This window comes from Nycticebus coucang, chromosome 22 (genome assembly GCF_027406575.1).
Source record: "Nycticebus coucang isolate mNycCou1 chromosome 22, mNycCou1.pri, whole genome shotgun sequence".
Taxonomy (NCBI): Eukaryota; Metazoa; Chordata; class Mammalia; order Primates; family Lorisidae; genus Nycticebus; species Nycticebus coucang.
The window spans coordinates 42,849,554-42,876,752 of NC_069801.1; the positions used below are offsets into that span (position 1 = coordinate 42,849,554).

General features: G+C 50.5%; 1 protein-coding gene across 1 annotated transcript; it reads left to right on the forward strand.

The window, feature by feature from the left end:
- The first annotated feature begins 8,962 nt into the window (after positions 1–8,962).
- On the forward strand, positions 8,963–26,644 carry LOC128575488 (fatty-acid amide hydrolase 1). The gene is made up of 15 exons (XM_053577163.1): positions 8,963–9,515; positions 16,778–16,891; positions 18,723–18,857; positions 19,053–19,186; positions 19,265–19,471; positions 19,746–19,786; positions 19,952–20,076; positions 21,655–21,780; positions 22,262–22,359; positions 23,591–23,690; positions 24,000–24,040; positions 24,803–24,842; positions 25,258–25,366; positions 25,906–26,051; positions 26,257–26,644. Exons 1-15 carry the CDS (start codon positions 9,321–9,323, stop codon positions 26,383–26,385), a joined length of 1,740 nt encoding a protein of 579 aa, XP_053433138.1. The 5' UTR covers positions 8,963–9,320; the 3' UTR covers positions 26,386–26,644.
- The last annotated feature ends 555 nt before the right edge of the window (positions 26,645–27,199 follow it).

Consider the following 27,199-nt stretch of genomic DNA (forward strand, 5'->3'; position numbering starts at 1 on the left):
AAGCTAGAGTGTAGGGGGCATCATCATAGCTCTCTGAAACCTCTAATTCCTGGGTTCAGGGAATCCTCTTACTTCAGCCTCCTGAGTAGGCAGGACTATAGGTACAAACCACCAAACCTGTAACTGGACAAAGAAGGTCTGGTCTGTCAGCCAACATGCAGAGATGGGGCTAGGTCTAGCTCCCAAACTTTATTTATCAGAAGGCTGGGATTCTGGAGAACACTGAAAGTAGCTTCTCCAAGACCAATGGTTCTCAACCTGTGGGTTGCGACCCACAGGAACTGTATTAAAGGGTTGAGGCTTTAGGAAGGTTGAGAACCACTGTCCAAGACTGTTCTGTTCTTCTATTTCCAACATTACAGTTTTATACATTTCAGTTCAAAGTAAAGACCGTGTTAACCCATATCTTAAATAATAATTGACAGAACCCATGCCTCATAAACAATAAACAACATTTTAATTTAAAAGTTAATCTCCTAATGTACACGGCTATGATTTAATAATAAAAAAATGTAAAAAATAAATTAATCTCCTAAATCAATCCCCCTAAACTACTCAAGATAGGCATCTTTAGGGTGGGAGCTCAATTTACAAAACAGTAAAGAATGGGAGACAGGGGGTGAAGGTCAGAAAGGACTCAGACCAGACCAGCTGTGTCATGTCTGCCTATCTTATTCTCACTGTATTTGCTTTCAAACCCACTAATTAAAAAAAAATTTTAGGGCGGCGTCTGTGGCTTAGTGAGTAGGGCACCCAGCTGGGGCTTGCTAAACAACAATGACAACTGCAACAATAAAATAGCCGGGCATTGTGGCGGGTGCCTGTCGGGCGCCTGTAGTCCCAGCTACTTGGGAGGATGAGGCAAGAGAATCACCTAAGCCCAAGGGCTGGAGGTTGCTGTGAGCTGTGATGCCACAGGGTGACAAAGTGAGATTCTGTCTAAAAAAATTTTTTGTTTAGAGACAGGATTACACGGTGTTGCCTAGACTGGTCTTAAACTCCTAGAATGGATCCCAAAGGAGCTATACTGCTACCTCTGCTTCCCAAAGTATGGGGATCACAGGAGTGAGCCACCACATGCCCTCAAGCCAGGGTCATACCTAAAGCCAGCCTATTCCCATCTAAAGCCCATGTTGACTGCTGTCTGGTTACTGCTGATGTTTATTCAAAGCCCAAGGGCTCTTTCTCAGCAGGTGGTGAATTCTGCCAGGACTGGATCCTTCCCTTCAGGGAAGCGTGTTTCTTTCTGGCCCAGCCTGGGTCCAGAAATGCCTTCTAGGAATGAAAGCATTGGATTCAGGGGCTTCAGAAGTCTGCTTGTTATTTATTTTCCTGTGGCCAAATTTGCACCCAAGTTGCAAAACAAAATCCTCTGAATTCTTCCCTTTCCTTTCCCGAAGTGGAAGAAGATTCTCCCTGAGCTGTACTCCCTGGAGTTGGGGGAGGGGTGACATAAGCACTGGCTTGGCCACAGCTGCTGGTGTCTCGCTGGTGTCTCACTGGGTCACATGTACACAAAGTCCACTGGCTCTGAGCCATCACAGCTGTAAGAGTTGCCCAAGGACTGCAGTCCCTGTGGTCCATCTGCCTTACAAATTTAGTCCAGGCCCCAGGCTGCCTTTTGTTGGTCAATTGTAGGGCTAGTAGGAACTTGGGTTTCAGGGCTGGTCTAAATGCTCTCTCCATGGACGCTGGCACAATTCTGCCCTGTGTTGTGTTCCCTGTGCCAGGGAGGCCCTGAGTTCCAATGCAAAGTCCCACAATCACTTCATTCTCCCTCCCGCATGCACACAGATTCTGTCTCCACTCTGTGTGCTAGTGTGGCACTGCTGGGGGAGGGGAGGGGTGGTGTAAGCAGTGCAAGATTGTCTTTTCTGCCCTCTTCAGTGTCTCTTTCCTTGATATTGTGTTAAAAAACAGGTAGTAGGCGGCTCAGTGAGTAGGGCGCCGGCCCCATATGCCGAGGGTGGTGAGTTCAAACCCAGCCCCCGCCAAACTGGAACAACAAAAAAAATAGCCGGGTGTTGTGGTGGGCGCCTGTAGTCCCAGCTGCTCGGGAGGCTGAGGCAAGAGAATCACTTAAGCCCGAGAGCTGGAGGTTGCTGTGAGCTGTGTGTTGCCACGGCACTCTATTGAGGGCAGTAAAGTGAGACTCTGTCTCTACAAAAAAACCCAAAAAAACAGGTAGTATATGGGCGGCGCCTGTGGCTCAAGGAGTAAGGGCTCAGGTCCCATATGCCAGAGGTGGTGGGTTCAAACCCAGCCCCGGCCAAAAACTACAAAAAAACAAACAAACAAACAAACAAAAACAGGTAGTATGATTACTTGCTTGAGTTTTGGTTCTTCTGAAGTTGGTTGCTTGTAAGGATAGTTGTAGAATTTGGTGTTTGTGTAGAAGGACAGTCACTGGGGGTTTCTATTTGGCCATCTTGCTCCCTCCCCAAATCTGGAATTATCCTCTGGCTGTCTTTTAAAAATATGCTCTTTTTTGGTTGTTATTTTAATGGGAATAGCAAATGTAGGCACTTCATCTGCCATCTGGAACTTGAAACCTCTAAATTGGGTCATGAAGTACTGAGTCAGTGACTGGTAATGGGGTGGGGGTGGGGAGGGCAGAAAATACCACAAGAGTCTCTTAATGCCACTTCTAGGAGGCCCTCAACTGATAGCTAGCATATGGGCAGCACCTTCTTTACCACATACTGAGCTTTAAGGCTAGACTTACTCACAGCACCAAATGTGGGTGTATGCCGGAACTATGAGCTCTGTCTGTTGCTCTTAGGTGCTTCTAATTGTGAAGGCAGTTGCAGGCTGGTTGTTGCCAGCCAGGGCAGGATCCAGACAGCCTGAAGGCCTGGATACTGCATATCCAGACTGTCAGCATAGTGACATCAGTGACATCAGAGTTACTGAGAAGAGGGCAGCGCCTGTGGCTCAGTGAGTAGGTCGCTGGCCCCATATGCCGAGGGTGGCGGGTTCAAACCCAGCCCCGGCCAAACTGCAACCAAAAAATAGCCGGGTGTTGTGGCGGGCACCTGTAGTCCCAGCTACTCGGGAGGTTGAGGCAAGAGAATCGCGTAAGCCCAAGAGTTAGAGGTTGCTGTGAGCTGTGTGACGCCAGGGCACTCTACCCGAGGGCGGTACAGTGAGACTCTGTCTCTACAAAAAAAAAAAAAGTTACTGAGAAGAACTCCTCTGCACCTTCTGTTTTCGAAGAGACTCAAATGGGTAGAGCCAGGAATCCCATCAGTCTCAATCCTAAAAAGCCAAGAACAAGAGGCCAAATGAGAGGAGGCAAGAGGTCTCTTCTTTAGGGATACTTTGAGTGGTCCTGAGTTTCACTGGCAAGCAGCCCAGGAACCTGCAGGAGAGCCCTGGAAAGGGAAAGAGGACAAGAGGCCCCTGGAACCCTGAGTGGGAAGATTTATTTAGACACAAAGAAATTCAGTTGCATTTCTAGTCAAAATTTTGAAAGTCCCTCAAGGGATCCTGATTTGCTTTATGAAAGCAGAATTCATTTTGCAGAACAATTCCCCATATGAGTTAAATGACATATATTTATGTTAGAATTTGATTTACACTCAACCTACCAAGAATATATTCTCTGTGACATATTAAATAAAAGTACCATAATGATCCACCAGTACTTCTAAAGAAGGAAGACGTGCTTTTCTGCACATCTGGTTTTCAAAGACTGGTTTGCCACCACCCACACAATATTATCTCCCACACCATCTTGGATAGAAGAGCTTATGGCACACCAGCTGTCACAACACTCAGACTGATGTCACCAGATCAAAATGAAAAAAATACAGCTTTCATGATCAAAATAAAAATGTTTCCCTAATAAAATTGCCATTGCTGTGGCTCATTTTTAGTCACACTGTTTTATATAATGATATAGTCCTTGCAATATGGCAGGCACTGTCTAAGCACTTTACTAACATTAACTCATTTAATTCCCATGACAACCAATGAGGTAAAACAATATCCTCATTTACAGATGAGGAAACCGAGGTGCAGCATGGTAAAGAAACTAACCATACAGTTTCAAATAAATTATAGGATAGAGGAAGCATAGCATTTCACATCTGTCCAAAGAGGGCCTAGGTTAAAACAGGTTGAGGAAAACAGATTTAAGGTGAGGTGTGACTGGTGGGTTTCCAAACTAATGACTTGGAATTTTTATTTTATTTATGTATTTATTGTTGTTTGTTTGTTTTTGAGACAAACCCTCACTTTGTCACCCTTGGTAGAATGCCATGTTATCATAGCTCATAGCAACCTCAAACTCTTGGGCTCAGCCTTAAAGACTCAGGTTTGATTCACTGTTGGACCCACCACTGGCTATGTAGCATTGAGCAAGTCACTGGTTGTCTATAGGCCTCAGTTACTCACCTGAGGATTGGGAATTATACCAGTTAGCTATTGTTTTGTAATGATTTAACCCCTAAATGAGTATTTTAAATAACTGTGTATTATTCTTTCTGCCTGTGGGTTGGCTGATGGTTCTACTGAGCTAAGCTGGACTTGGTGTAGCTCACTCATGTATTTGCAGTCAGGTGGGTCTGCTTGTCTTGGCTTTGTCACCCATGTGAGGGCCTGAGCAGGGACAATAGGGCTGATTAGCCTCTCCTCCACTTCGTTTCTAATCCTCTGACAGGCTAGCTTGGGTTTGTTCTCATGACAGTGGCAGGGTTCCAAGAGACAAAACAATTCTCTTCAAGTCTAGGCTAAGAACTAGCACAACATTCCTTCTGCTACTTTCCATTGGCTAAAGCAGGCCACCAATATTTACGGGGATAAATCCCGCAGTGCAAGATCAAGGAACTGGCAGGTTTGGTGTGTTTTGGTGTTTGGCAAAGGCTTCTTTCTCTCTGCTTCATAGATGGTCCCTGGTTGCTGTGTCCTCATGTGGAAAAAGGGCAGATGGTGCTGTGAAGAGCTCTCTTGCACCTCTTTTATAAAGTCAGTTCCGGGGCGGCGCCTGTGGCTCAAAGGGGTAGAGCGCTGGCCGGAGGTGGTGGGTTCAAACCCAGCTCCAGCCAAAAACTGAAAAAAAAAAAAAATAAAAAATAAATAAATAAATAAAATAAAGTCAGTTCCATTCATGAGAACAGAGCCCTCATGAACTAATCCCCTCCCCCAAAAGCTTCACCTTTCTAATACCATCACAAGAACTTGGGGAGGGACACACACATTCAAACCATAGCAGATCCTTAGAACCAGCCTATGTCCTCCTGCTTAGTAGGCCTCTGGGAAAGGATCACAAAAGTGAAAGGAAACAGAAGCAGAGCAGTTGCTCTTTCCACCCCTAAAACAAAGACAGACTCCAAGCCCTCTGTAATCTGAGAAGCTCCCTTCCCTTCCCTTTGCTCTCCTCTCCCTCCAGGCATTCCCCCCTCCATCTCCGAGGGAGCTTGGGAAGGTACTACTTGTCTTTCCACTCAATAGCTAAAGACACAGAAGGATGACTTGCTCAAAGTCACCACCTAACTGGGGAGGACACTGAGTCTGGTCAGGGAACTTACCAGGGCCTGCTGGAGGGACTGAAGAGTAACTGATTCTCCCTTGCACCAGCCATCTGAGTACAGATGTGTACCATAGGGCTCACAGAATGGCGTGGTGCTGCCTTACTTCACAGATGCCTTCTGGATAGCACAGGTGGAACTCTGGAAATCTACTCCCCAGTCTTCACCTTTACCAGCTCTTCCATTCCATGACCTCAGACTTTAGCTGGCCTCTCCCAATCCTCCTCCATACTACCTTCCCAAATTGCTAATAGGACTGCTTAAAATAAAGCAAGCTAACATTTATTGAGCCCTTACAGTGGGTGAGGAGCTATTCCTAGTTTTTTCCTTGAATTAACTTGTTTAATGTTGACAACAATTCTGTGAGGTAGTCACTGGCGTTAACTCCAATTTACAGATAAGGAAACAGAGGCACAAGAAGTTAAAGTGGCTGACCGAAGTTTACACAGTAAGTGGCAGAATTAGGATCTGCACTCAGGCAGTCTGGCTCCTGAGTGTGGGCCTCTCAGGCCAGAAAACCCCTCTCTGTAGGTATTTATTTTTCTGGTAATAACAATCTGTAAGTTGTATGGATTGCTTACTATATGTTAGTGAGAGAGGATACCTGAGAACGGTGAGGTCTAGGAGAATAGGTCTTCTCAAGGAGAGCACAAGGATACACCTTCAGGGTCCTCTCCATGGTGACTCAGCTCTTGGGAATTTGTAAACTTAACTTCCTGGAACTTGGAAATTCCACTTCTGTGAAATCCTGTAGTTCTGTGGTGGCTGGAATAGCATATCCTGCTTGATTCAAACTGGTCAATGAGAAAGGTACTTGTGAGTTGAAACTTTTTGACTGGAGATTAAAAGGGAAAGACCAAGCTAGTCATGGAGCATGGCCATTTGGAATTCTATGCTGTGAGCTCCCGGCCAGTGAATAAAGCCCTTCTTCTTATAAATGGTATTTGGGTGCTCTTTCTCTCTGTTAGGCCTCATCTTCCTGCAACATAAGGACCTGTTGTGGCTGTGTTACATGCATGAACTCATTTGATTCTTTTTTTTTTTGCAGTTTTTGGTTTGAACCTGCCACCTCTGACATATGGGGCCAGCGCCCTATTCCTTTGAGCCACAGGCACCACCCAACTCATTTGATTCTTAACAATAGTACTAGAGTATTGGGGACACTATTACCTTTATTTTTTAGGTAAGGAAACTGAGGCCTAGAGTCCTACAACAAAGATGTGTTACTAGACAGTCCAGCTCCAGAGCCAAGCTTTAAACCACTGGGCCACCCACTAAGAGTCATTTTTTTTTTTTTTTTTTGAGACAAGATCTTACTATGTTTCTCAGAGTACAGTGGCATCATCTTAGCTCACTGTAACCTCAAACTCTTGGGCTGAGGCAATCACAGGCCAGATTTTAGATCTAGTATTTGTCTCAGATTCCTAGATCACAGCAAGGGTACTGTCATATAGTAGCAAGAGTCATGTTGTATTGAAGCACAGGACTTCAGAAGGCTTTCTAGATCCTCTCTTATAGGGAAGTGGTCACCCAGCAAGACTGGAACATTACGCTCAGTTTAGGACTGGGGTCTTGGCCTCCAAACCCTCCCCTAAACCCTGGATCCTTTTATGTGACTATTTAATAAGCCCCCAGGCTTTCTGCTAGAGAAGCCATTCTTACAGCAAAGTCAAACAAATGCTCTGTCAATGGATTCCCTACAGTAGCAAATCTTTGCCCTACTCACAACAGGTTTGAAACTTGGTAATTAAGCCTTGGGAATGCAATGTTTCCTTATGACTGTAATATTGTTTTCTCCTTGAGAGGGAGAGTGTCTAGAATATGTACTGCTATGAGAGGATCGAAATTATTTTTGAAAGAAGTTCAAAGCACAGTTAAGTATATTCTATTTTTTTTTTACTTTTTTTGATAAACATAAGTGTACTCTGGAAGTTTAACTATAGGTTCAAGTGTGCTGTGAGATTAAAAAAGATTGAAAAACACTAGTGTAAAAGAATACATCTCATTTTACAAAAGGGAAAATTTGATGTTACTCAAGGTCCACCAGCAAGTAAAGGGTGAATTGAGGGCTAGAATCCTGTTCTTTTAATTAGGAGATAAAGTGAAATGACCTCACAAGAGCAACAGTGAGATCCGGTCTCTAAAAATAGCTGGGCATATGTGGCAGGTGCCTTTAGTTCCAGCTACTCGGGAGGCTGAGGCAAGAGGATCATTTGAGTCCAGGAGTTTGAGGTTGCTATGAGCAATAATGCCACAGAACTCTACCAAGGGCAACAAAGTGAGATTCTGTCATAAAAAAAAAAAAAAGAAAGAACCCCTTCAGATTGAGGTTTCCATCATCTGTACTTTTCAGCTCCTCTCTTCTAGGGAAACAGGAATAGGGAATCCTGTTCTTTTAATTAGGAGATAAAGACTTGGAAACAGAAGGCTTTGGGCCCTTCCTGGATAAGTTCAAGAACCTGACTCAAGGACCTGAAGCTCAAGGATTCTTCCTAGGCCTTTCATTCAGTTCATAATTGTTTATGGAGGGCTTACTATGTGCCAGGCCCCACTGTTAAAGAATCTCACTGACCCCCGCCCCAAACAATCCTGTACAAAACCCTCCCCCCTTTACAGATAAAGGCTCAGATTCAGAGAGGTAAAGAACCACCCCTTTCACTCCCCTAGTTTTTCAGGAAACAGGGTTTTCAGCCACAAAGGGGCAGTGAGGTGGTTTTGCTTGATGGTTAGGACCCGGCTTCCCATTAGACCTGAGTTTGAATTCCTACCCACTCCCTGTGACCAGAGAAGTTATTAGGGGCTTCCTGTCCTTAGTTACCTCCTAAGTAAAATGAGCATAAATAACAATGCCTTTCTCCTCAGGCTGTTGGAAGAACAGAGGAGATAAAGCACATAAAACAAAAGTTCTGTGAGAGAAACCTAAAAGGCAGTAGGTGTATGTGTGTGTGTGTGTGTGTGTATTTCCCCCCAGGGCACCAGGTACCCAGACTCTTACTGGTCCCACATTCCTTCTGCTTCCTGAGTGTGAAATCTAGGATGGCCCAGGACTGGGACAGGGTGACCTTGGGAAAGCCAGCGCGTGTGCAGGAACTGCTCTAGCCAAAGGACAAGTGATGGGCAGTTTGGGCCATGAAGTGGAGACTGGGGGGAGAGAGACAGAATGTCGGAATTGGGGGAAAAGGAGAGGGCAACGGGTGGGCGTCCCAGAGGAAGTTCCTGTGTCCGTCTGGGCTGGCACCCCGGAAGCCCCCCGCGCTCGGGGGAGATGGGTGCCCTGCGGTGCACGACTCGTACGCTTGGTTCTCTAGGAAGGATGTCGCTAAAATAGTTTGTAGAGGTTAATAAGTTCCCTGACTTCCAGTCTGTCTCTGCTCTCGGTCCTCTTGGTTGGCCTGTCCCGCAGGGGGCTCCGGCTGGGCCGCGTCTTCCGGGAGTTGGGGCCCTGCGGTGCTAGGGGAGGAGGCCGGACCAGGTGTGGAATCACTGAATGGGGCTAAACTCGTGCTTACGAGAACACCCATGCGAAGCAGGTGCCCTTTCTGCCTCGCCTGGCCCTGTAAGGGAGGATAAGGGAGCGATGCCAGCTTGACTTTGACCGTTGCGCGCCGCCGACCTCGAGTTCGCTGCCGAGCAACGGCGCGCTCCCCGGCGGGCCTGCGCCCTTGCTCCTCCTGCGCCGGCGGCGCGGGATCTCGGGCTGATCCAGGCCGGGTTTTGCGGCTGAGGGCTCAGGGAGCGAACGCTGATTCTTCATCTGTGGCTGTCAGCAGGAATTGGCGGCCCGAGATCATGGTGCTGGACGAGCTGTGGGCCGTGCTGTATGGAGCCTCTGGGGTTGCCCTGGCTTGTTGCTTGGTGGTGGTGGTCGTGGCGCTGCGCTGGTCCGGACACCAGACTGCGCGGGCCGCGGCGGCCCGAGCTCGGCAGAGGCAGCGAGCCAGCCTGGAGACCATGGACAAGGCAGTGCAGCGCTTCAGGCGCCAGGTGACAGCCGGGGTCGTGGACGGAGGGTGGGGATCCATCAGCACTTTCAGCCGCGGAGTGGCAGTTGGGCGGGCGACCCAGGAAATGTGTAACTTTCCAGAACCTCTCCTCGCCTTCATGTCCTAATGCATTCTACACTCTTTGTGAGCCAGGTGGGGCGCTAGGGGCGGGGGAGGAGGGAGGACCGGACGTGGGGAGGGAAACCAAGCGAAAGGTAGGGGAAGATCATAACCACACTGGATCCAAGGGGAGTTTTGCTAGGTGCCAGAGAATCTCAATATCACCATTAGAACACTGAAACGCTAACGTTGACAACTAATAGGATGCCAGGTTTAGGACGTGGAATCACGGAGTGATGGCCCAGAGAATCCAGAGAATTTAGAGTTCATTTGTGCTTGAGGATCCTGAGGGAGCCAGAAAGAAACTTGCCAAGTACAGGGGCGTCTCCACAGCGCCTGCATCCCCCCCCCCACCAGGCGTCGTGTCCAACCCCTGGCAAGTCCTTTCTATGGGCGGATTTAGTTCCAGCCTTTCGTTGGATGATCTGTCAACAGCTTTTTTCCCTCTGTGCTGGCCCTAGATTATCTCAGCGTTTGTGTTTAGGATGGGGACACAGGACTAGGGGTGGGAGAAAGTCATTTGTAGCCCTCCAGCTTTAAATCTAGGCTCATAAAACCATGGTCTCAGAAGCCAAAAAAAGCTGAACTCTGGGAGATGTTCTGATGTGCTCAGGGAGGGAAGACTTGCTGAGTCTTTGTCGGTGATGGAGACAGCAGGATTCAGTAGGGCATGCCTAGGTGGGAGGCAGAGAAGAAGTCACAGAAAATTGCATTTAGCAGTTGCTTACCAAGTGAGTTTTGAGCTGGGGCAGAACTAGAACCTAGGTTCCCAGCAGGATTCCCCAGGCTTATATTCATCACCGGCTTAGCCTAGAGGCTCTCAGCTGCTCCCCAGGTCCCAGGTCCTTCTGTGCAGCCCGTTGAGTTCTGCCAGCTCCAAGAGCTGTGTGGGGAGCAGGTGCAGACATCTGCCACAGTTCCTGCCTACAGAACTCCTCCCCTAATAACAAGGAATCCACCTGGCTGTGGGGTGGGGGTGGGAGGTGTGGGGGATGGTTGAAGGATAGTCTTTCGAGCTTCAACGCCAAACAGTAGAATGTCCATGGCTTCCTTCTGGAGTAACTGCCCTTCATTATGTATAAGAACCCAATTGTCCAGGACAGAAGTTTTGGCTCTGAAATACAAAAAGCTGTTTACACATCCTACCTGGGGCAGGAAAGTCTGGCCTCCATCACCAAAACTTAGCTTTTTTAGGAGAAGAAGCAGGAAATTACTTTTTTGGGGTTCCCAAAGACTAGAAGAGAAAGAGAGACCTATATCTGGAGCCCCTATGGTTTTGAGCAATTAGCAGTGGAGGGGGGGCTGTCCTGATGAAAATAGTTTGTGGGCTGTGGGGGTAGGTAAGAAAGAGGTAGTAGTTTTAGCTGAACTCAGCCCAGCCTTGGGACCAACTCCTCTCTCCACCCCAAACCCCTAAGGCACCCTTCTGCTTTAGAGTCCCTGGGTGAGAGGGCAGTGGGATCTGAGACAGTCTCAGCAGCCTTTTTTCCGAGGATCTCTCAGCCCAGCCCTGAATAGCAAGGGGCACCTGACGATCCCAGCAGGATCCCAGCAGAACACAGCAGTTTGTTATAAAGCTCTGGTTTGATAGATTATCCTAGTTGGGAGCCCAGATACTTTGCTGGGTTCCCATAAGGACACAGGCTGGCTAAGGGAGGACCTAACCACCTTCTGAACCTTCACAAACTAGTTCGCCTCTTTCTGGACCAGTATTTTTCAACCATTTTTTATCTCATGGCACACTTGAACCTGTAGTTAAACTTCCATGGCACACTTAAATTATGTTAATTAAAAAAAGAGTTAAAAAAGGGCGGCTCCTGTGGCTCAGTGAGTAGGACGCCGGCCCCATATACCGAGGGTGGCGAGTTCAAACGCAGCCCCGGCCAAACTACAACAAAAAAATAGCCGGGCGTTGTGGCAGGCGCCTGTAGTCCCAGCTGCTCGGGAGGCTGAGGCAAGAGAATCACCTAAGCCCAGGAGCTGGAGGTTGCTGTGAGCCGTGTGATGCCACAGCTCTCTACCAAGGGCAGTAAAGTGAGACTCTGTCTCTACAGAAAAAAAAAAAAAAAGAGTTAAAAAAAAAAAGAATATGCTTACTGTGCTTTGAACTTCTTTCAAAAACAATGATCTTTAAAATTTTTCGAGGCACACCTAAGATCCATGGGAGGATCCCTGCTCTAGGCTCTTAAGCAACTCTAGAGAAAAGTGTGTTTCTGGTAACTCTCTGTTGACCATGTGAGGTTTACCTGTAATAACCCTTCCCCCATGTTTCCCCACTGTGCTCTCTGAATGAATTTCTAGACTGAGGCGAGAGACCACCATTAATAGATTATTACGGCGGGGAAAGACATCGCAGAACACCTACTCATGCCTCTACCTTCATACATGTAGTTTTATTTTACCCTGAATAGCTTTTCCCACATCTCCGACAACCTGCTTGTCAGAGTCCCACTGGTCTTAGGAAATACCATTCCTTCAACTGGATCTGACCTATAGTTCTGACTCTTGGCCTTCTCAAAACCTACCTTTCACTTTGCTTTAAAACAAAAATGATTCAGTACATGAACTGAAGAGGAGAATGGTTTTTGTGGTCTGTGTGATCAAAGGTCTCGAAATAGAACAAAAGTAACAAAAAGAAAAAAAATGAGGACAATCGAGCAGACCTGAGATTGGGACACGAGGTGATTTAGGAGAAAAAGAATCAGATGGAGGAGGGGCAGTGCTTAAGTGATAGGTGTATCCATCTCTTGAAAAATTATCCATACATGTGGCCACCTGGTTAGAAGGTATCTGTATACTTCCCTGCATTCCCCAGATAACTTCCATTTCCCTCACCTTCACACTTTGGTGTCTTGCGAAGAGAGGAAATGTCTTAGGTTCCTGTTACTAGTTGAAGTCTTAAAAAATAGCTGTTAGCAACTATGTCATCAATGGTTAATAGGGAAGAAAAGAGGAATGAATTAAAATTTGTACAGAGAATGGAGGGGAATGTGCTAATGGCTTCCTGCTGATATGCACTGGGATTTTGTGGGCACCTTGTAATGAGTTTGGTGGTAATTATCTCAGTGTGGGGGGCTCTCTGCTGATTTTGACTTTCTTCTCCGTACTTTATTTTTTCTTTCTTTCTTTTTTTTTTGTAGAGACAGAGTCTCACTTTATGGCCCTCGGTAGAGTGCCGTGGCATCACACAGCTTACAGCAACCTCCAACTGCTGGGCTTAAGCGATTCTCTTGCCTCAGCCTCCCAAGCAGCTGGGACTACAGGCGCCCACCACAACGCCCGGCTATTTTTTGGTTGCAGTTCAGTCGGGGCCCGGTTTGAACCCGCCACCCTCCGTATATGGGGCCGGCGCCTTACCAACTGAGCCACAGGCGCCGCCCTCTTCTCCGTACTTTAGATTTTTTTTTTTTTTTACAACAAACACATATAATCGGAAAAAAGGCCCAAATTTTAATTTTCACTGTGAGATGGGAAAGGCAAGATGTGGCACTGTGTGTACAATTCCTTTGTACAAAAAAGAATATATGTAGGGCGGCGCCTGAGGCTCATTCCGTAAGGCACCTGCCCCATATACCGAGGGTGGCCGGTTCAAACCTGGCCTCGGCTGAACTGCAACCAAAAAATAGCTGGGCGTTGTGGCGGGCGCCTGTAGTCCCAGCTACTTTAGAGGCTGAGGCAAGAGAATCGCTTAAGCCCAGGAGTTGGAGGTTGCTGTGAGCTGTGTGATGCCATGGCACTCTACCGAGGGCCATAAAGTAAGACTCTGTCTCTACAAAAAAAAAAAAAAGAATATATGTAAATGGATATATACATTGTGAGTTTTTCACATACTTTTCCTGCAAGAGTCCCTCAGAAGCTGTTAACTCTGGTTTCCTTCTTATAGGAGGGACCACTCAGGAGGGAGCCAGAGGGGGAGGCCATGCTCACTTTTAATTTTGTATACCTGTAAAAAAATTACCAACAGGGCAGCACCTGTGGCTCAGTGAGTAGGGCACCGGGCCCATATACCAAGAGTGGCAGGTTCAAACCTGGCCCTGGCCAAACTGCAACAAAAAATAGCTGGGTGTTGTGGCGGGCGCCTGTGGTCCTAGATACTCAGGAGGCTGAGGCAAGAGAATTGCTTAAGCCCAAGAGTTTGAGGTTGCTGTGAGCTGTAACGCCATGGCACTCTACCGAGGGTGACATTGTAAAACTCTGTCTCAAAAAAAAGAAAAAAAAAATTACCAACAGGGATTATTGGGTGTGTTTGGGGAGAAATCATGGATTCATTTTTTTCATCTTTGTAGCTCCCTGTATTAGAAAAAAAACTCCCAAGTGTTGCATCAGTTTAGCAAATTCAGAGAAGTGCTCCTGATATAGAGGGCGTCAGAGGCAGTGGAGTATGTGAAGAGGGTGCTCTGCTCTGAGGCTGTAGTGAGCAAAAGGGGGTAGTGGTGCCTTGGGAGAGGGGTGCAGAGGAGTCTGACCAGACCATGGCCTGGATGAACCTCCTGATGCTTGTAGTGTGGTGTTATGTGATGGCGTTTTCAAGGGGAAAGGCAAGGTCAGGTTGGACTGTCTGGCCCTATTGGGAAGGTTGAGTTGGAGGTACAGGCTTGAGCAAGGCAGCAGTTAGGTGGGCCCTGTGTGACCCAGGAGAAAAGGATGAGCCCTAATGAGGGTCTTAGAGGAGGGGATGGAGAGGTGACTATTTTCCAGAGCTACTTAGAGGGCTTGGGGACTAATTAAATGCAGGTGGGAGGGAAAGGCAGGAACCAGAGACACCTGTTTTTTCTTTTCCTTTAATGCCTAGAGGCAGAGCCCTCCCCAGAATAGGGTTCAGTTAGTTCAAAGTAGGAGATAGCTAGTTGTGGTGGCTCACTTTGGGTGGCTGACGCAGTAGGATCACTTGACCCAGGAGTTTAAGACCAGCCCGCGCAACATTGTGTGACCCTTTCTCTACAAAAATTTAAAAAGTTAGCTAGGCATGGTGGCATGTACCTGTAGTCCTAACTATTTGGGAAGCTGAAGCAGGAGAATGGCTTGGAAGGCGGTGGAAGCCAGTGATGGGGGGCAGTTTGAGTGGGGGAGGACTTCTTCCCGCCTCAGAGAGGGGAGAAAAGGTGCCCAGACAAACCTCTAGGAGCCCGTCTCTCTTGCCACATCTGGCTCCTTGTCATCTTTCCTTCAGTGTGAGCTTTTCAGACAGGCCTGCCCATTCCATCCAAGCCAGTGCTCTGTGATCTCTATCATGGTGCTGTTTCTCTGCTCACACTTATCATAGCCTCTTTTTGAACTTGTTTGTTTTCTTGAATGGAGGCTCTCTGAGAGTAGGGACTTTGTCTATCTTGTCACCTCTAGATTCATAGCTCCACATAGTCCTTGGAACACGTTTGTTGAATGACTAAGTAAATGGATGACGTAAGTAGCTTCCAGGAGACAAGAGGGAAACCAGGAGAGTATAATGTCTCCATGTCTAGGAGGAATTGAAGAGAGCCAGTGTATGGCCTCAATATCTTTGAGTGCCCCAGTGAGACATGGAGGAGGGTAGAAAGAGTCGTGTAGTTGTTTGGCTTGGAAACTAAGAGGTCTCTGGTGACCCTGGCAAGAGCAAGGGAGGATGAGGTGAAGAGTGGTGGCTGTGACTCAATGCTTGCTAATTGATCCAATACCTTTGAGATGGAAGCAGGCAGGCATTTGCAGGCAGGGGCTAAACCAGAGACTCTGGAGCCCTTGAGGGGTGGCAGTCAGGTGCCTGCTCAAATACCCCCTCCTCCTCTAGAGCTCTTCCCTGCCCACATGGAAGTACACACCTAATCACACCTTTTAAAATTTTCTTTAAGTTATTTCTCACTATCTAAAATCTTACTTACCAGGCCAATGCAGGTGGCTCACGCCTGTAATCCTAGCACTCTGGGAGGCTGAGGTAGGTGGATTGCTTCAGTTCACGAGTTCAAGTTTGAGATCAGCCTGAGCAAGAGTGAGACCCTGTCTCTAATAAAAGGCAGGTGTTGTGGTGGGCACCTACAGTCCCAGCTACTCAGGAGGCTGAGGCAAGAGGGTCTGAGACCAAGAGTTTGAGGTTGCTGTGAGCTATGATGCCAACAGCACTCTGCCAAGGGTGACAAAGAGACTCTGTCTAAAAAAAAAAAAATCTTATTTACCTATTAATTATCTGCTCGCCGCATCCCTGCCCTGTGTAAGCTCATGTGGGCATGTCTTCTTGTTCACGTGTGAATCCCCATCTGTGGTGCTTGACACAGAGCAGGCACCCAATGCCTCAGAGTATAGAGCCTCCCTTTCAGGTGTGCCTTCCAGCCACAGACCTAACCACCCAGGATGGGTCTGCTTGTTTTTGCCCTCCCTTGCCAGGAGGTTGAGTGGTTAGGTGCCCACAGCCATTGGGCAGGCTGTGCTAGTGGGCAAAGCACTACAATTTGCTTTTATGGTGCTGGGCAAGGTGCTTCCTCTCTCTGAGCCTCAGATTCTTTATCTGTACCATGAGAATGGTAGTAAGATTTAATCAAAACATGGGCGGCGCCTGTGGCTCAGTGAGTAGGGCGCCGGCCCCATATGCCGAGGGTGGCGGGTTCAAACCCAGCCCCGGCCAAACTGCAACAAAAAAATAGCCGGGCGTTGTGGCGGGCGCCTGTAGTCCCAGCTACTCGGGAGGCTGAGGCAAGAGAATCGCTTAAGCCCAGGAGTTGGAGGTTGCTGTGAGCCGTGTGACGCCACGGCACTCTACCCGAGGGCGGTACAGTGAGACTCTGTCTCTACAAAAAAAAAAAAAAAAAAGATTTAATCAAAACATGGAGTGCCTCAGCAGGTGCCTGGCAAACAGAGGGCAGCCACTGTGGGTGGCTATTTGTGATGGTTTAATAATCAACCTGGGTATGGCCTCTCCTTGGCACCCCTCCAGCAGCCTTCTGGAGGAGATACATCTACACTCTGTGGGGATGGCAAGGGCCTGCCCAGGCTGGGCTGTGTCCAGTATCAGAGCTATGTGTGGGCATGTCTGCATGGATCAGCAGGTGACAGCATCTGCTTGAGTATGTGTGGGGACTGAGGGGCGTAATACACCACACATGTCTGCTGCAGGTACTTGAGGATTTTGGGGAGGCAGGTGCTGAGGTGACAGGACTGATCGGAATGTATCTCCCACAGAACCCAGACCTGGATTCAGAGGCGCTGCTGGCCCTGTCCCTGCCTCAACTGGTACAGAAGTTACGTACTGGGGAGCTGTCCCCAGAGGCTGCCCTCTTCACCTATGTGGGAAAGGTAAGGGCAGAAGGCCAGCCAGAGATCTTCCCTGCCTCAGCACCCACAGGCTGGGGACAAAACCTGGCCTGGACTTTGTCCCATTTAGAGGACCACAGTACTAGGGGCTGCTAGGGAAGAAAGGAGCCAGAGCACTGTGTGTGTGTGTGTGTGTGTGTGTGTGTGTAAAAGAGACTGACTGAGCATGTGTCAAACCTGGAATTCAGCCCAGACTTTGCTCTCCCTCTTGCTTCTACCCCACTGGTCACTGTTTGATCTGTTCCCTTCTGATACCTCTCTCCTGTCCCTCCCCTTCTATCATCTCCCTTCAGCCACCTTGGCCCTCCACCACCATCTCCCTCCATGCCCAAGCACCAGCCTCCTAGCCCAGGCCTCCTGGAGCTGGAGGCACCATCAGCTCTGCCTTGCTCCGCACTGGCTTGAATGATGAAGCCCCTTTGCCTGGAAGTCTCCTTTTCTCTTCTTTGCCACTCTTGGTACCACTGATCTCCCTGGCTGCACCTTCAGGGCCCATAGCAGGAGACATCCCTGCCTGGGAAGCACCCCGTCCCTCTTCCCCTCTCAGCTCCAGTCAATGTTGTCTTTTTGTGCACTGTCACTCTCTAACAGCCTGTTTCCTGGTTATCTTCTCTGTCTGTTTCCCATGTGCATGTGGGTGCTTTGTGGACAGAGCTTATCTTATTAATCCTTGAACCCTAGTACTGAACATGTGTCTTTCATACTGTAAGTGCTCCAGAAACATGTCTGAATAGAAAGGAAATGAGGACAAATTGTGCTTTATTGAGTGTGTTTGTATGATTTCTTAAAAGAGCGTTTGATAGTGAGTATGACCTCCAGGCAGGTGAGCAAGTCAGGGTGAGGTGTGTGTGACAATGTGTGAGGGACCACAGCTGGGCAGGTGAGCTGGTGTTGCTTCTTTCCCATCAAATCCCTGAAGAGGTCCCTGCTTTCTTGGTCACCCATAAGAGAACATTCTGTTTGCAGATTGGCCTCCTCCCTTCCTGCCTTGCATAGCCTGGGGACAGATTTTGCACAATCCTGAGTATGGCAATACAACCTGCCTGGTTTTCCTTGTTCTCACAGGAGCAGGAATATTTACTAGAAGCTGCACCTCATTCTATCCTGGCTCTTCCCTCCAAAGCAGCCTGTGGGGTGTGGTCTGTGTGTGCTGGGTAGATGTCCTCTGTTAGGGTGACACTTCTTTTAGTCAAGCTCCTACCCCCTCTACCACAGTTGTCCATCACTCCATGTGACTTGATTAACAGATTCCAGGGTTCCTGGGCCAGGGATGTGGCAGAGGAGGGCGTGCTGGGCTAGGAGGCACGGTTCTCCTGGACCAGAGAGGGAGTTTGTCCCTATCTAGTTCCTGTCTGCCTCACTGGGCACTGATGTGGCTTGGAGGAGGTAGGGGAGTGGTCAGCGGTCATCTTCCTCCCAACTCGTCCCCTGTTGAGGTATATCTGAAGCCAGCATCTTGCTTCCTTGAGTGCCCTGATTTTCCCTGATCCTGGAAGTTCCCTCTCTCTCTGTCATGGGGTTGAGGGTTGAGGCCGGGGGTGAGACTGGGGCCAGATGTCCTTAGGTACTCTGGGCTCTGGAAATTGCTGGTTACTCTTTCCCTGGGTATATTTTGATATTTTGAAAGGCACAATTGTGGGTGGTGCCTGTGGCTCAAGGAGTAGGGCGCCGGTCCTGTATGCTGGAGGTGGTGGGTTCAAACCTAGCCCCGGCCAAAAAAAAAAGGCACAATTGTGTGTAATATGTATTTTACCATATATATTTTTAAAGGCCAGTTTAATTTCTACTGTGTGTTTATTTTCCCTTCCCCCAGGCTTGGGAAGTGAACAAAGGAACCAACTGTGTGACCTCCTATTTGGCTGACTGTGAGACTGAGCTGTCCCAGGCCCCCAGGCAGGGCCTGCTCTATGGGGTCCCTGTGAGCCTCAAAGAGTGCTTCACCTACAAGGTATGCCCTCCTTCAGTGCCAAGCCAGCTCTATGTCCTGGGTCACTTTGGGCCACCAGAGGAGGTATCAGGTCCAGAGGCCTTCAGAAGGATGCTGTGTGTGCCTTGCCTTGGCCTGTTTGACAGTGGTGGGAGTGGACCTTGCCTGCCTTGACTTATCAGCTATGTCCCTCTTGGTGCCCATCTCTCCTCCCAGGGCCAGGACTCGACGCTGGGCTTAAGCCTGAACGAGGGGATGCCAGCAGAGTGCGATAGTGTGGTGGTGCGTGTGCTGAAGCTGCAAGGCGCCATGCCCTTTGTGCACACCAATGTCCCCCAGTCCATGTTCAGGTTGGGTCTCAGGGGGTAGGGCATGGTGGGGGCGCAGATGCTAGCATGACATGGCTGATCCATTTCTGCTTTCTCCAGCTATGACTGTAGTAACCCCCTCTTTGGCCAGACTGTAAACCCCTGGAAGTCCTCCAAGAGCCCAGGTGGCTCCTCAGGGGGTGAGGGAGCCCTGATTGGGTCTGGAGGCTCCCTCCTGGGCTTAGGCACTGACATCGGAGGCAGCATCCGATTCCCCTCTGCCTTCTGTGGCATCTGCGGTCTCAAGCCCACAGGGAACCGTCTCAGGTATGATGAGTGGAAGGAGCTCTGGGCCTTTTGCTGTGTGATCTTGGCCTAGTTTCCAACCTCTCTGGGCTTTAGGCAGGGATTCATTCACCGGGTTGGGAGTGTTACAGCACCACTGGCTATGTGTGGTTGGTTCCTTGTTTCCAAGGTGGTGGGAGTTTATTGTTGTTTTATTGTTTTATTTTTTTTTTTTTCTCTTTGGTGGTGAGTTTGGAGCTGCTGTGTGGGCATGGGTGACCATTTCCTCTTTCCAACATCTGTGTCTCTTATCTAGCAAGAGTGGCCTGAAGGGCTGTGTCTATGGACAGGTGGCAGGTGAGGTCTGTGGTCCCCTCAGTGCCCTGGCTGGGGGTGGGGTGGGGGGGTGGCTCTGATCCATCTCTGCCTGTTTCTCTGGTGGGCACTGTCTGGCTCCGGACCATTCTGGGTCTGAGTTCCTATCACCTTGTCTTGCTCACATCCTTCTCCTCCGTCCCACAGTGCAGCTCTCCGTTGGTCCCATGGCCCGGGATGTGGAGAGTCTGGCCCTGTGCCTGCGAGCCCTGCTGTGTGAGGACATGTTCCGCTTGGACCCCACCGTGCCCCCTCTGCCCTTCAGAGAAGAGGTAAGCAGTGGTAGGCTGGGCATGGGGTGGATTGGGGCAATGTGGGCAGATTTGGACACCATGTGTCCTGAGGTCAAGGTTGGCCGCTACTCCGCATATGGCCGCCAGATGGAGCCCTCTCCTGCATTTGGAAACCCGCAGTCTTTGAAACTCTCCGGCCTCTGCCACGGTCCCTGAGAAATAGGAGTCACAAATCACTTCTCAGCCAGAGAGCGTATTGCGGCTGTGCTTGACCCTCCATAAATAGCAGTCTTTCTTGCAGAATTCTTGCTTGTATTGTGAGCACCCGAAGGCTGCTGGCCACGGCTGAACTGGGAAGTGTGGGTGGTGTGGAGGGCCGGCTCCCCCAAATATCCCCCAGATATCCTGTGGACGGGAGAATGCTGAGCTTATCACAGTGGGGGTGAAAAGGCACAGCCTCAGCCTCTGGAGCAACCCAGAGGACGGGGCCTCTGAGTTTTTTTAATTTTTTTAAGAGACAGAGTCTCACTTTGTCACAGTTGGCAGCAACCTCCAGCTCTTGGGTTTAGGCAATTCTCTTGCCTCAGCCTCCCGAGTAGCTGGGACTACAGGCACCCACCACAATGCCTGGCTATTTTTTGTTGCAGTTTGGCTGGGGCCAGGTTTGAACCAGCCACCCTTGGTGTATGGGGCCAGCGCCCTGCCCATTGAGCCACAGGTGCTGCCTGGCCTCTGAGATTTTGAAGTCTGGTTTGAGGCAGGGTTTTTAACAGGTTAGGGTTGGGTAAGATCCTGATATAATACTCCTGGATTAGTGGACACAGCAAAGTGAGGATTTTGAGATGAAAGGTCCAAAGACTCATGGTGTGTAAACTGCTGTTTGATGTTTTCTGTTGAAGAGTTAATGGGTCTTTCAAGGTGAACAATAAGGTTATTTGTACGTACATGCAAAGCATTCAGGAATGGTTAGATGGAGGCAGATGGAGGAATAGGAAAGTCACATTAATGTTGACGGTAAGCTTCATATCTCAGTGGTCTAGCATTTGTCTTTCCTGTACAGACCTCTTCCCCTCACTCCAGCGAAGGTGGCCTTGGAAAGGATGAGGCTCTGTGTCAGGGGAGTAGGCTTGGTGTTTCTTGGGAATGGGGAAGGCTGGCAGATCTGGGCTGCGTGGGGTTAGCTCCCTCTACTCAGCAGAGAGGGATGTTTTGACTGCACACAGGGTTTCAGTCAGGCAACCACGAGTCCCTTCCTGAAAGGGATGAGAGGGGAGATGATAGAATTGGGGGCCAGGACAGGTAGTGGAGAGGGTGGCTTTGAGTAAGTCCCAGCCCCACTCTGAGCCTCAGTCTCCTTATCTAGAGCTCAAGCCTCAGTTTCCTCACATGATCAGTAGGAATCATCACCCTTGCTCTGTCCACCTCCTTGTCATTGTGAAGGTGTTTTATGACAGAGTCAGATACAGAAGGGGCTACTCTTGCTGTTGGTCAGTTTTCAGGGGAAACGTGGATGGGATCCAGGCTGTAGCCTCCTCCTGGGGCTGAGGAGCTTCTCTGAGCCAGGGATCCCTGCCTAGGGCCATCCTTTCCTGACCCGACCTCATGTTTTACCCGCAGGTCTACACAAGCTCTCAGCCCCTGCGTGTGGGGTACTATGAGACTGATAACTATACTATGCCCACCCCGGCCATGAGGCGGGCCCTGCTGGAGACCAAGCAGAGTCTTGAGGCTGCTGGCCACACGGTATGACTGCAGGAGCCGGGGCACCATGCCCTCCCTGGCATCCTGGCACCCTGATTGTTTTGTGATTGGGAATAAGAACTGTGGCCCTGTAGGACCAGTATATAGAGAGATGATCAGGAGTATTGGCACGAGTAATTGAGGAGAACCAGTCTTGTGGTGGGTAATGTGTGAGCACCGCATTTGGGGACCTCGTCCATGAGCAGTGGTGCACAGCTGTCCAGAGTTCACGGGGCCCTGAGATAGTAGCCTGTGGGTTTTGGTCCGGTCATCTGAGATAATTTTGTGTGTGGCTCCGAACTTCTCTCATGTTGTGCATTTATAGGGAGTTTTCATGGGTCATTAAGGCTGGCTTTGTGGCTATAGTGAGAGCTACCATGCGGGTAGGGTTGGTCCAGTACCTCCTCAGGGCTACCAGGCAGCATGGGGTCTGGCACCCAAGCATTGTCAGGTCTGGAGGCCTCATACCCCTCAATCCCTGCAGCTGGTCCCCTTCTTGCCAAGCAACATACCCCATGCTCTGGAGACCCTGGCGACAGGTGGGCTGTTCAGTGATGGTGGCCACAGCTTCCTACAGAACTTGTGAGTGATGTCGGGTTTTAGCTTTTGTGGTGGGATCAGAAAAGTGGGAAGGCCCAGGGAGAGCAGCTGGGTGCTGTGACCCCCCACCCCAGGATGGGCCTCAGCTAAACACAAAAAATATCTGAGCGCTCTGGGCAGGGACTTTGTGGTCCCTCCAGCTGTGTAGGTTGAGCCTGGAGATCCTTTGTTGGGGAAACACTGGAAAAGTCCTCACCCAAGGAAGGCTGGGTTGCGGATCCATGGCCTACCCCTCCTTACCTGTCTGTCTGAGAAAGATTAGAAGCGTAGGAGGGTAGGGATCTGGACAGCAAACTGTGACTCCAGGCTGTCTGTCTGATTTGAGCCAAGACCTTCTTTTTGAGCAGGACCTCAGTTTTCTCTTCTGTAAAGTAGACAAGATAGACTAGTCTCACTTTAAAGGACTTTGCAGAGACTTCATGTTTAGAGAAGCTGGTTCCTTTTGCCTGTTGCCTGTCCTTGAAGGTTGGCAGGGGCACAGACAGGACCATGAAGGTACCTCCTGGTGATGTCCCTGGGCTGATCGGTCTGGTACCCCTCACAGTAGAAACCCACTTCCTCTGCCTCCCCTGTGGGAAGTTGTTCCTGCAGCGTTGCTTGGTCAAGGGCCCCGCCTGTTATGTTCCTTTCCAGCAGCCGATCAAGGGTCCCCTCTCCCACTCCAGCAGCTGATCATGGTCCAGGCTTCAGCAGAGGGGCTCTCTCTCATTCTGACCCTGGGGGTGAGGTCCCAGGACCAGCTTCCTGAGACATTTTCCCTGAGATCTTGTGCCAGAGACAGCCTCAGAGACGTCCTTCATGGGGGGGGGCCTACCGTGGCTTGCCCCAGTGTGCCTCCAGGCTGGCCTCAGGGCTGACTAGGAGATGCCCTCAGTGAATATGGTCAGGGAGATGTTGCCCTCAGTCCTTATGGCTCTGAGCTCTTTGGCTTGGATTTGCCAGAGAGGGACGCACTGAGTCCTGCCTTGCAGAACTCCAGTGAGTGTGGGTGAAGCACAGGTGCCCTAAAGGATGAATAGGAAAAAATCATATGTTTGCAAAGAGACAGATGACAGATCAGAGACTAGCAGTAACTGGAGTCTGAAGAAGAAGGAGGTGGGCAGGATCAGTGAGTGGAGAGCAGGGGCTACAGTGGGTGGGGGGAGCACACTGGGAGGGCTACCAGGCCAGAGTGCCAGGATGGGGTGCCTGGACTGGCTCTTTTGTCTCTCAGCAAAGGTGATGTTCTGGACCCCTGCTTGGGGAACCTGATCTTATGTCTGAGGCTGCCCAAGTGGCTTAAAGGACTGCTGGCCTTCCTGCTGAAGCCTCTGGTGAGCTCACATGAGTGGAGGGGAGTGGAATGGGCTGGAGGGTGCCTGTGGTGGCCTCCTGTCCCTTGATGTCCCGTGCCCCCTGCACCAGCCTCTCCTGCTTTGGGTAGGCATGGGCTCTTCTCTCCAGCTCCACCCAGGCTGCTCTCCTCCCCCCACCCTGTGACATCTGCCGACCTGCATGCCACAGGGACAAAGGGATGCCAACCTGGGCCCTGGAGGAGGAGACCCTGGTGGCATAGCCTGAAGAAGGTTGGCACAAGCCCCTGCCCAAAGCTGGGGCACTGATCATGTGTCTGTCCTCTGCAGCTCCCAAGGATGGTGGCCTTCCTCAGTAACATGAAGCCTCGGTGAGGATATGTCCCCAGACATGTGCCCCTGCTTTTCTCCAATCTGGGTCTGGGTCCAGGTGGTTTCTGACAGGAAAAGACTCAAGGGAAGTAGCCTCTGAGGCTGGAAATGGTCCAGACAGGGGAAAACTCTGTGGCCTTCAGGGAGGACCTTGTTGTTTTAATAGAGTCCATGCCTGGCTGGAGAGCAAGGGCCTGAGGGGGATGACTGAACAGAGGAAGTGGACGGGAGAAGGTCGACCTGGTTGGATTGGGTCAAAGGGACCAAGAAGGGGCTGGCCTGGGCTGGGGGAGGGGACTGCTGGCACTAGGGAACCCAGGAGAGATGTTGCTCTTAGAAATCTGAACCAAACTGGGCCGTGCTGGGTCCTACCTGCCCCTCAGTGGCTTGGGCTGGAAAAGCAGATTATGAGCTGCCCAGTCTCAGGCCTTAACATTCTGTGGACATGCTCCTTCTCTCACTACCTGGCTTTGGGGACTTGTGACAGCTCTGGCCCTCCTACCTTGTGAGAGTAGTAAGGAACCAGGCCTGGTCTAGTCCTGGCTATGTTGGGGCATCAGTAAATGACCCATCTTAGGTCACTCTTGGGGCTTGATTTTCTCATCTGGACAGTGGGGGTTTAAACCTCTGCACGCTGAGCTCTCACAGGTTAAGGGGGTTCCATGGAAGAGTGACATCTGGAGCATTAGGAGTAGGGGTCTGATGTTGCTGGTCCCACACTTGTGACTGTCATAGCTGGTGACTTCACTCCTTCTGCCCAGGTCAGCTGGAAAGCTCTGGGAACTGCACCACAAGATTGAGGTGAGGCAAGAGCCCCCAGACTAGAGTAGGGTGGCAGGGGAGGGTGGCGTTGGACAGGGGACCTATCAGCAATGTCTGTGGCCACTGTCCCCAGTGGCCTCCTGGAGTGGCCTGTCATCCTCCTCCTACTCTCTGCACTGCCATGCGGGCCCTGCTCTCACTTTCATTGGCCAAGATGCCAGGAGCTGGGATGGCCTGGCCTGGGCTGTGCAGTGCGTGGCTCTGCCCTGGCAAGAATTGTGGCTATAGTTCATGTGGGAGGTGGGACAACTGATGCCCCCTGGGAAACAGGCCTGCCCACCTGGAGACCTCTGTCCTATTGTGGCTCAGTACAGATCCATGGGAAGATACTGCAGCTCAGCCACCCCAGCCACCACCGCTGAGTCTGAGTGCCTTGCTGGTGTGTCCTCCCCAGGTGTACCGCAACACCGTGATTGCTCAGTGGAGAGAGTTAGACTTGGATGTGCTGCTGACTCCCATGCTGGGCCCTGCTCTGGACTTGAATGCCCCAGGCCAGGCCACAGGTGAGGACTGATACCCGCACATGCTCCTCTCACCCCAACCTGTCCTATGTCTTCAGCCTTGTGCTTAGCAGAGCACCCAGGAAATAGAAGTGGAGCTCTAGGGAAGGTCTCCACCCTTGGGGGAAGTCCCTCTCCTGGGGGCCCCCTCGCTAGCTGGAGAGATGGGCTGATGGGGGAAGCCCTGGGAAGGAATAAACTCCCTGTCATCAGCACTATTCAAGTTGGGAATCTTGAGTTACAGATTCTGTAGTTGGGGGAGGTGGTATCTGAAGTTCAGATGGGATTTAGATAAGCTGAGAAAATAGGGACAGGTGGGGAAACTATATGGTCAAAGGCATGGGGCAACCATCAGTGGGATGTCCAGCCCAGCCCTGAGATCTGGATTCCTGGGCTTGTTACTCAGCCCTCAGCCCTGGGAGAGAGCTTTCCCTGGCTGTGGGTGCAGAGTGCCATTTCACAGAGGGGTTGACTGAGGCCCAGGGAGGATAGTTGGCATTAAAGTTCCCAGGGTCTGTCACGTCACTTGCAGTATATTCCAGGGGCTGTCAGCTATACTGTGCTCTACAACTGCCTGGACTTCCCTGCGGGGGTGGTGCCTGTCACCACCGTGACTGCCGAGGATGAGGCCCAGATGGAACATTACTCAGGCTACTTTGGAGATATCTGGGACAAGGCGCTTCAGAAGGTGAGGCCTGGCCTGTTCCCCTCCCCTGCCCTCCCACCCATCCCTGACTCTAGCTGCCACAGAGGACCCAATACCAGCCCTTGCTGTCCTCACCAGCTCTCTTAAAGCTAGACTTGAAAGGCTGTGGCCTGGCTCCACTTTGCCACCTCTCCTCTCCAGCTGGGGTGCTCCTGGGTCCCCTTCCTGATGCTGGTGTCCCCTGCAGGCCACAAGGAAGAGCGTGGGACTGCCCATGGCCGTGCAGTGCGTGGCTCTGCCCTGGCAGGAAGAGTTGTGTCTGCGGTTTATGCGGGAGGTGGAACGATTAATGACCCCTGAGAAGCGGCCATCCTGACAACTCCGGCTCCAGGGGACTGAGACCCTCAGGCTCCATGGCCCAGCCTAGTCACAGCATAGCTGCCACCAGTGAGGAAATGTTCAGCACAGGGCAGAGGCTTCCATGTCTTCTCCCTCAACCATCTGCCAGAAATGCAAATAGCCCGAGTCTGGACCTCTCTCCCCTCTGGTCTCCTTTCCCTGCCCTGATTCCCATCCCTATGTGGCAGCCAGTCAGTATGACATGGGCCAAGGCCTAACTAACAGTTGAAACAGTTCTTCATCTGTGTACTTTCTGGGTGTCATTGGGAGGGTGCTGGGGTCTGTGGCCTGTTGAGAACAGGGCTGGCCATCCAAAGCCAGGCTCTAGCCTTGCAGGTCTCCGCCCATCGGCCTCCCCTGGTGCCCATCACCCACAGGAGGGATGCAGGCTTGTGTTCCCCCAGTTCACCCTGCCTCCTCTTTCACTTAGACTAAGCCTGGCTCTGCTGGACACTGTCCTTTGTCTTCTCCCTTTGCTCCTGTCCTCTGCCCAGATGGCCCTGTCTGCTCCTCTTCACTCTGTCCACTGAGTCCTGGCTCAGATTCTTCTTTCTCCAGGGGAGTTTTCCTCCTCTCTCTGACCCTGCAGTGCGTGGGCTGTTTTCTCCCAATCTGCTCCATGTGATGGGCATCTGTTGGTGGGTTGGCCTCCCTTAGCACACTGGTGCAGGGACCCCATTGCTATGCCTTTTTCCTACATAGCTATTACAGGGCCAGGTGTGGGGCAGCAGGGGCAGTCCGAGTGCTGGCTCCTAGCTGGTGGTGTTGGGGAGAGGACCCCACAGGGCTGG

Excerpts from the sequence above, each read along its gene's own strand:
- LOC128575488 (XM_053577163.1), top strand. The coding sequence starts at position 9,321 with ATGGTGCTGGACGAGCTGTGGGCCGTGCTGTATGGAGCCTCTGGGGTT. Across the intron at positions 22,360-23,590 it reads CACAGCTTCCTACAGAACTT|CAAAGGTGATGTTCTGGACC; the intron begins GTGAGTGATGTC and ends TTTGTCTCTCAG. Across the intron at positions 23,691-23,999 it reads CCTTCCTGCTGAAGCCTCTG|CTCCCAAGGATGGTGGCCTT; the intron begins GTGAGCTCACAT and ends TGTCCTCTGCAG.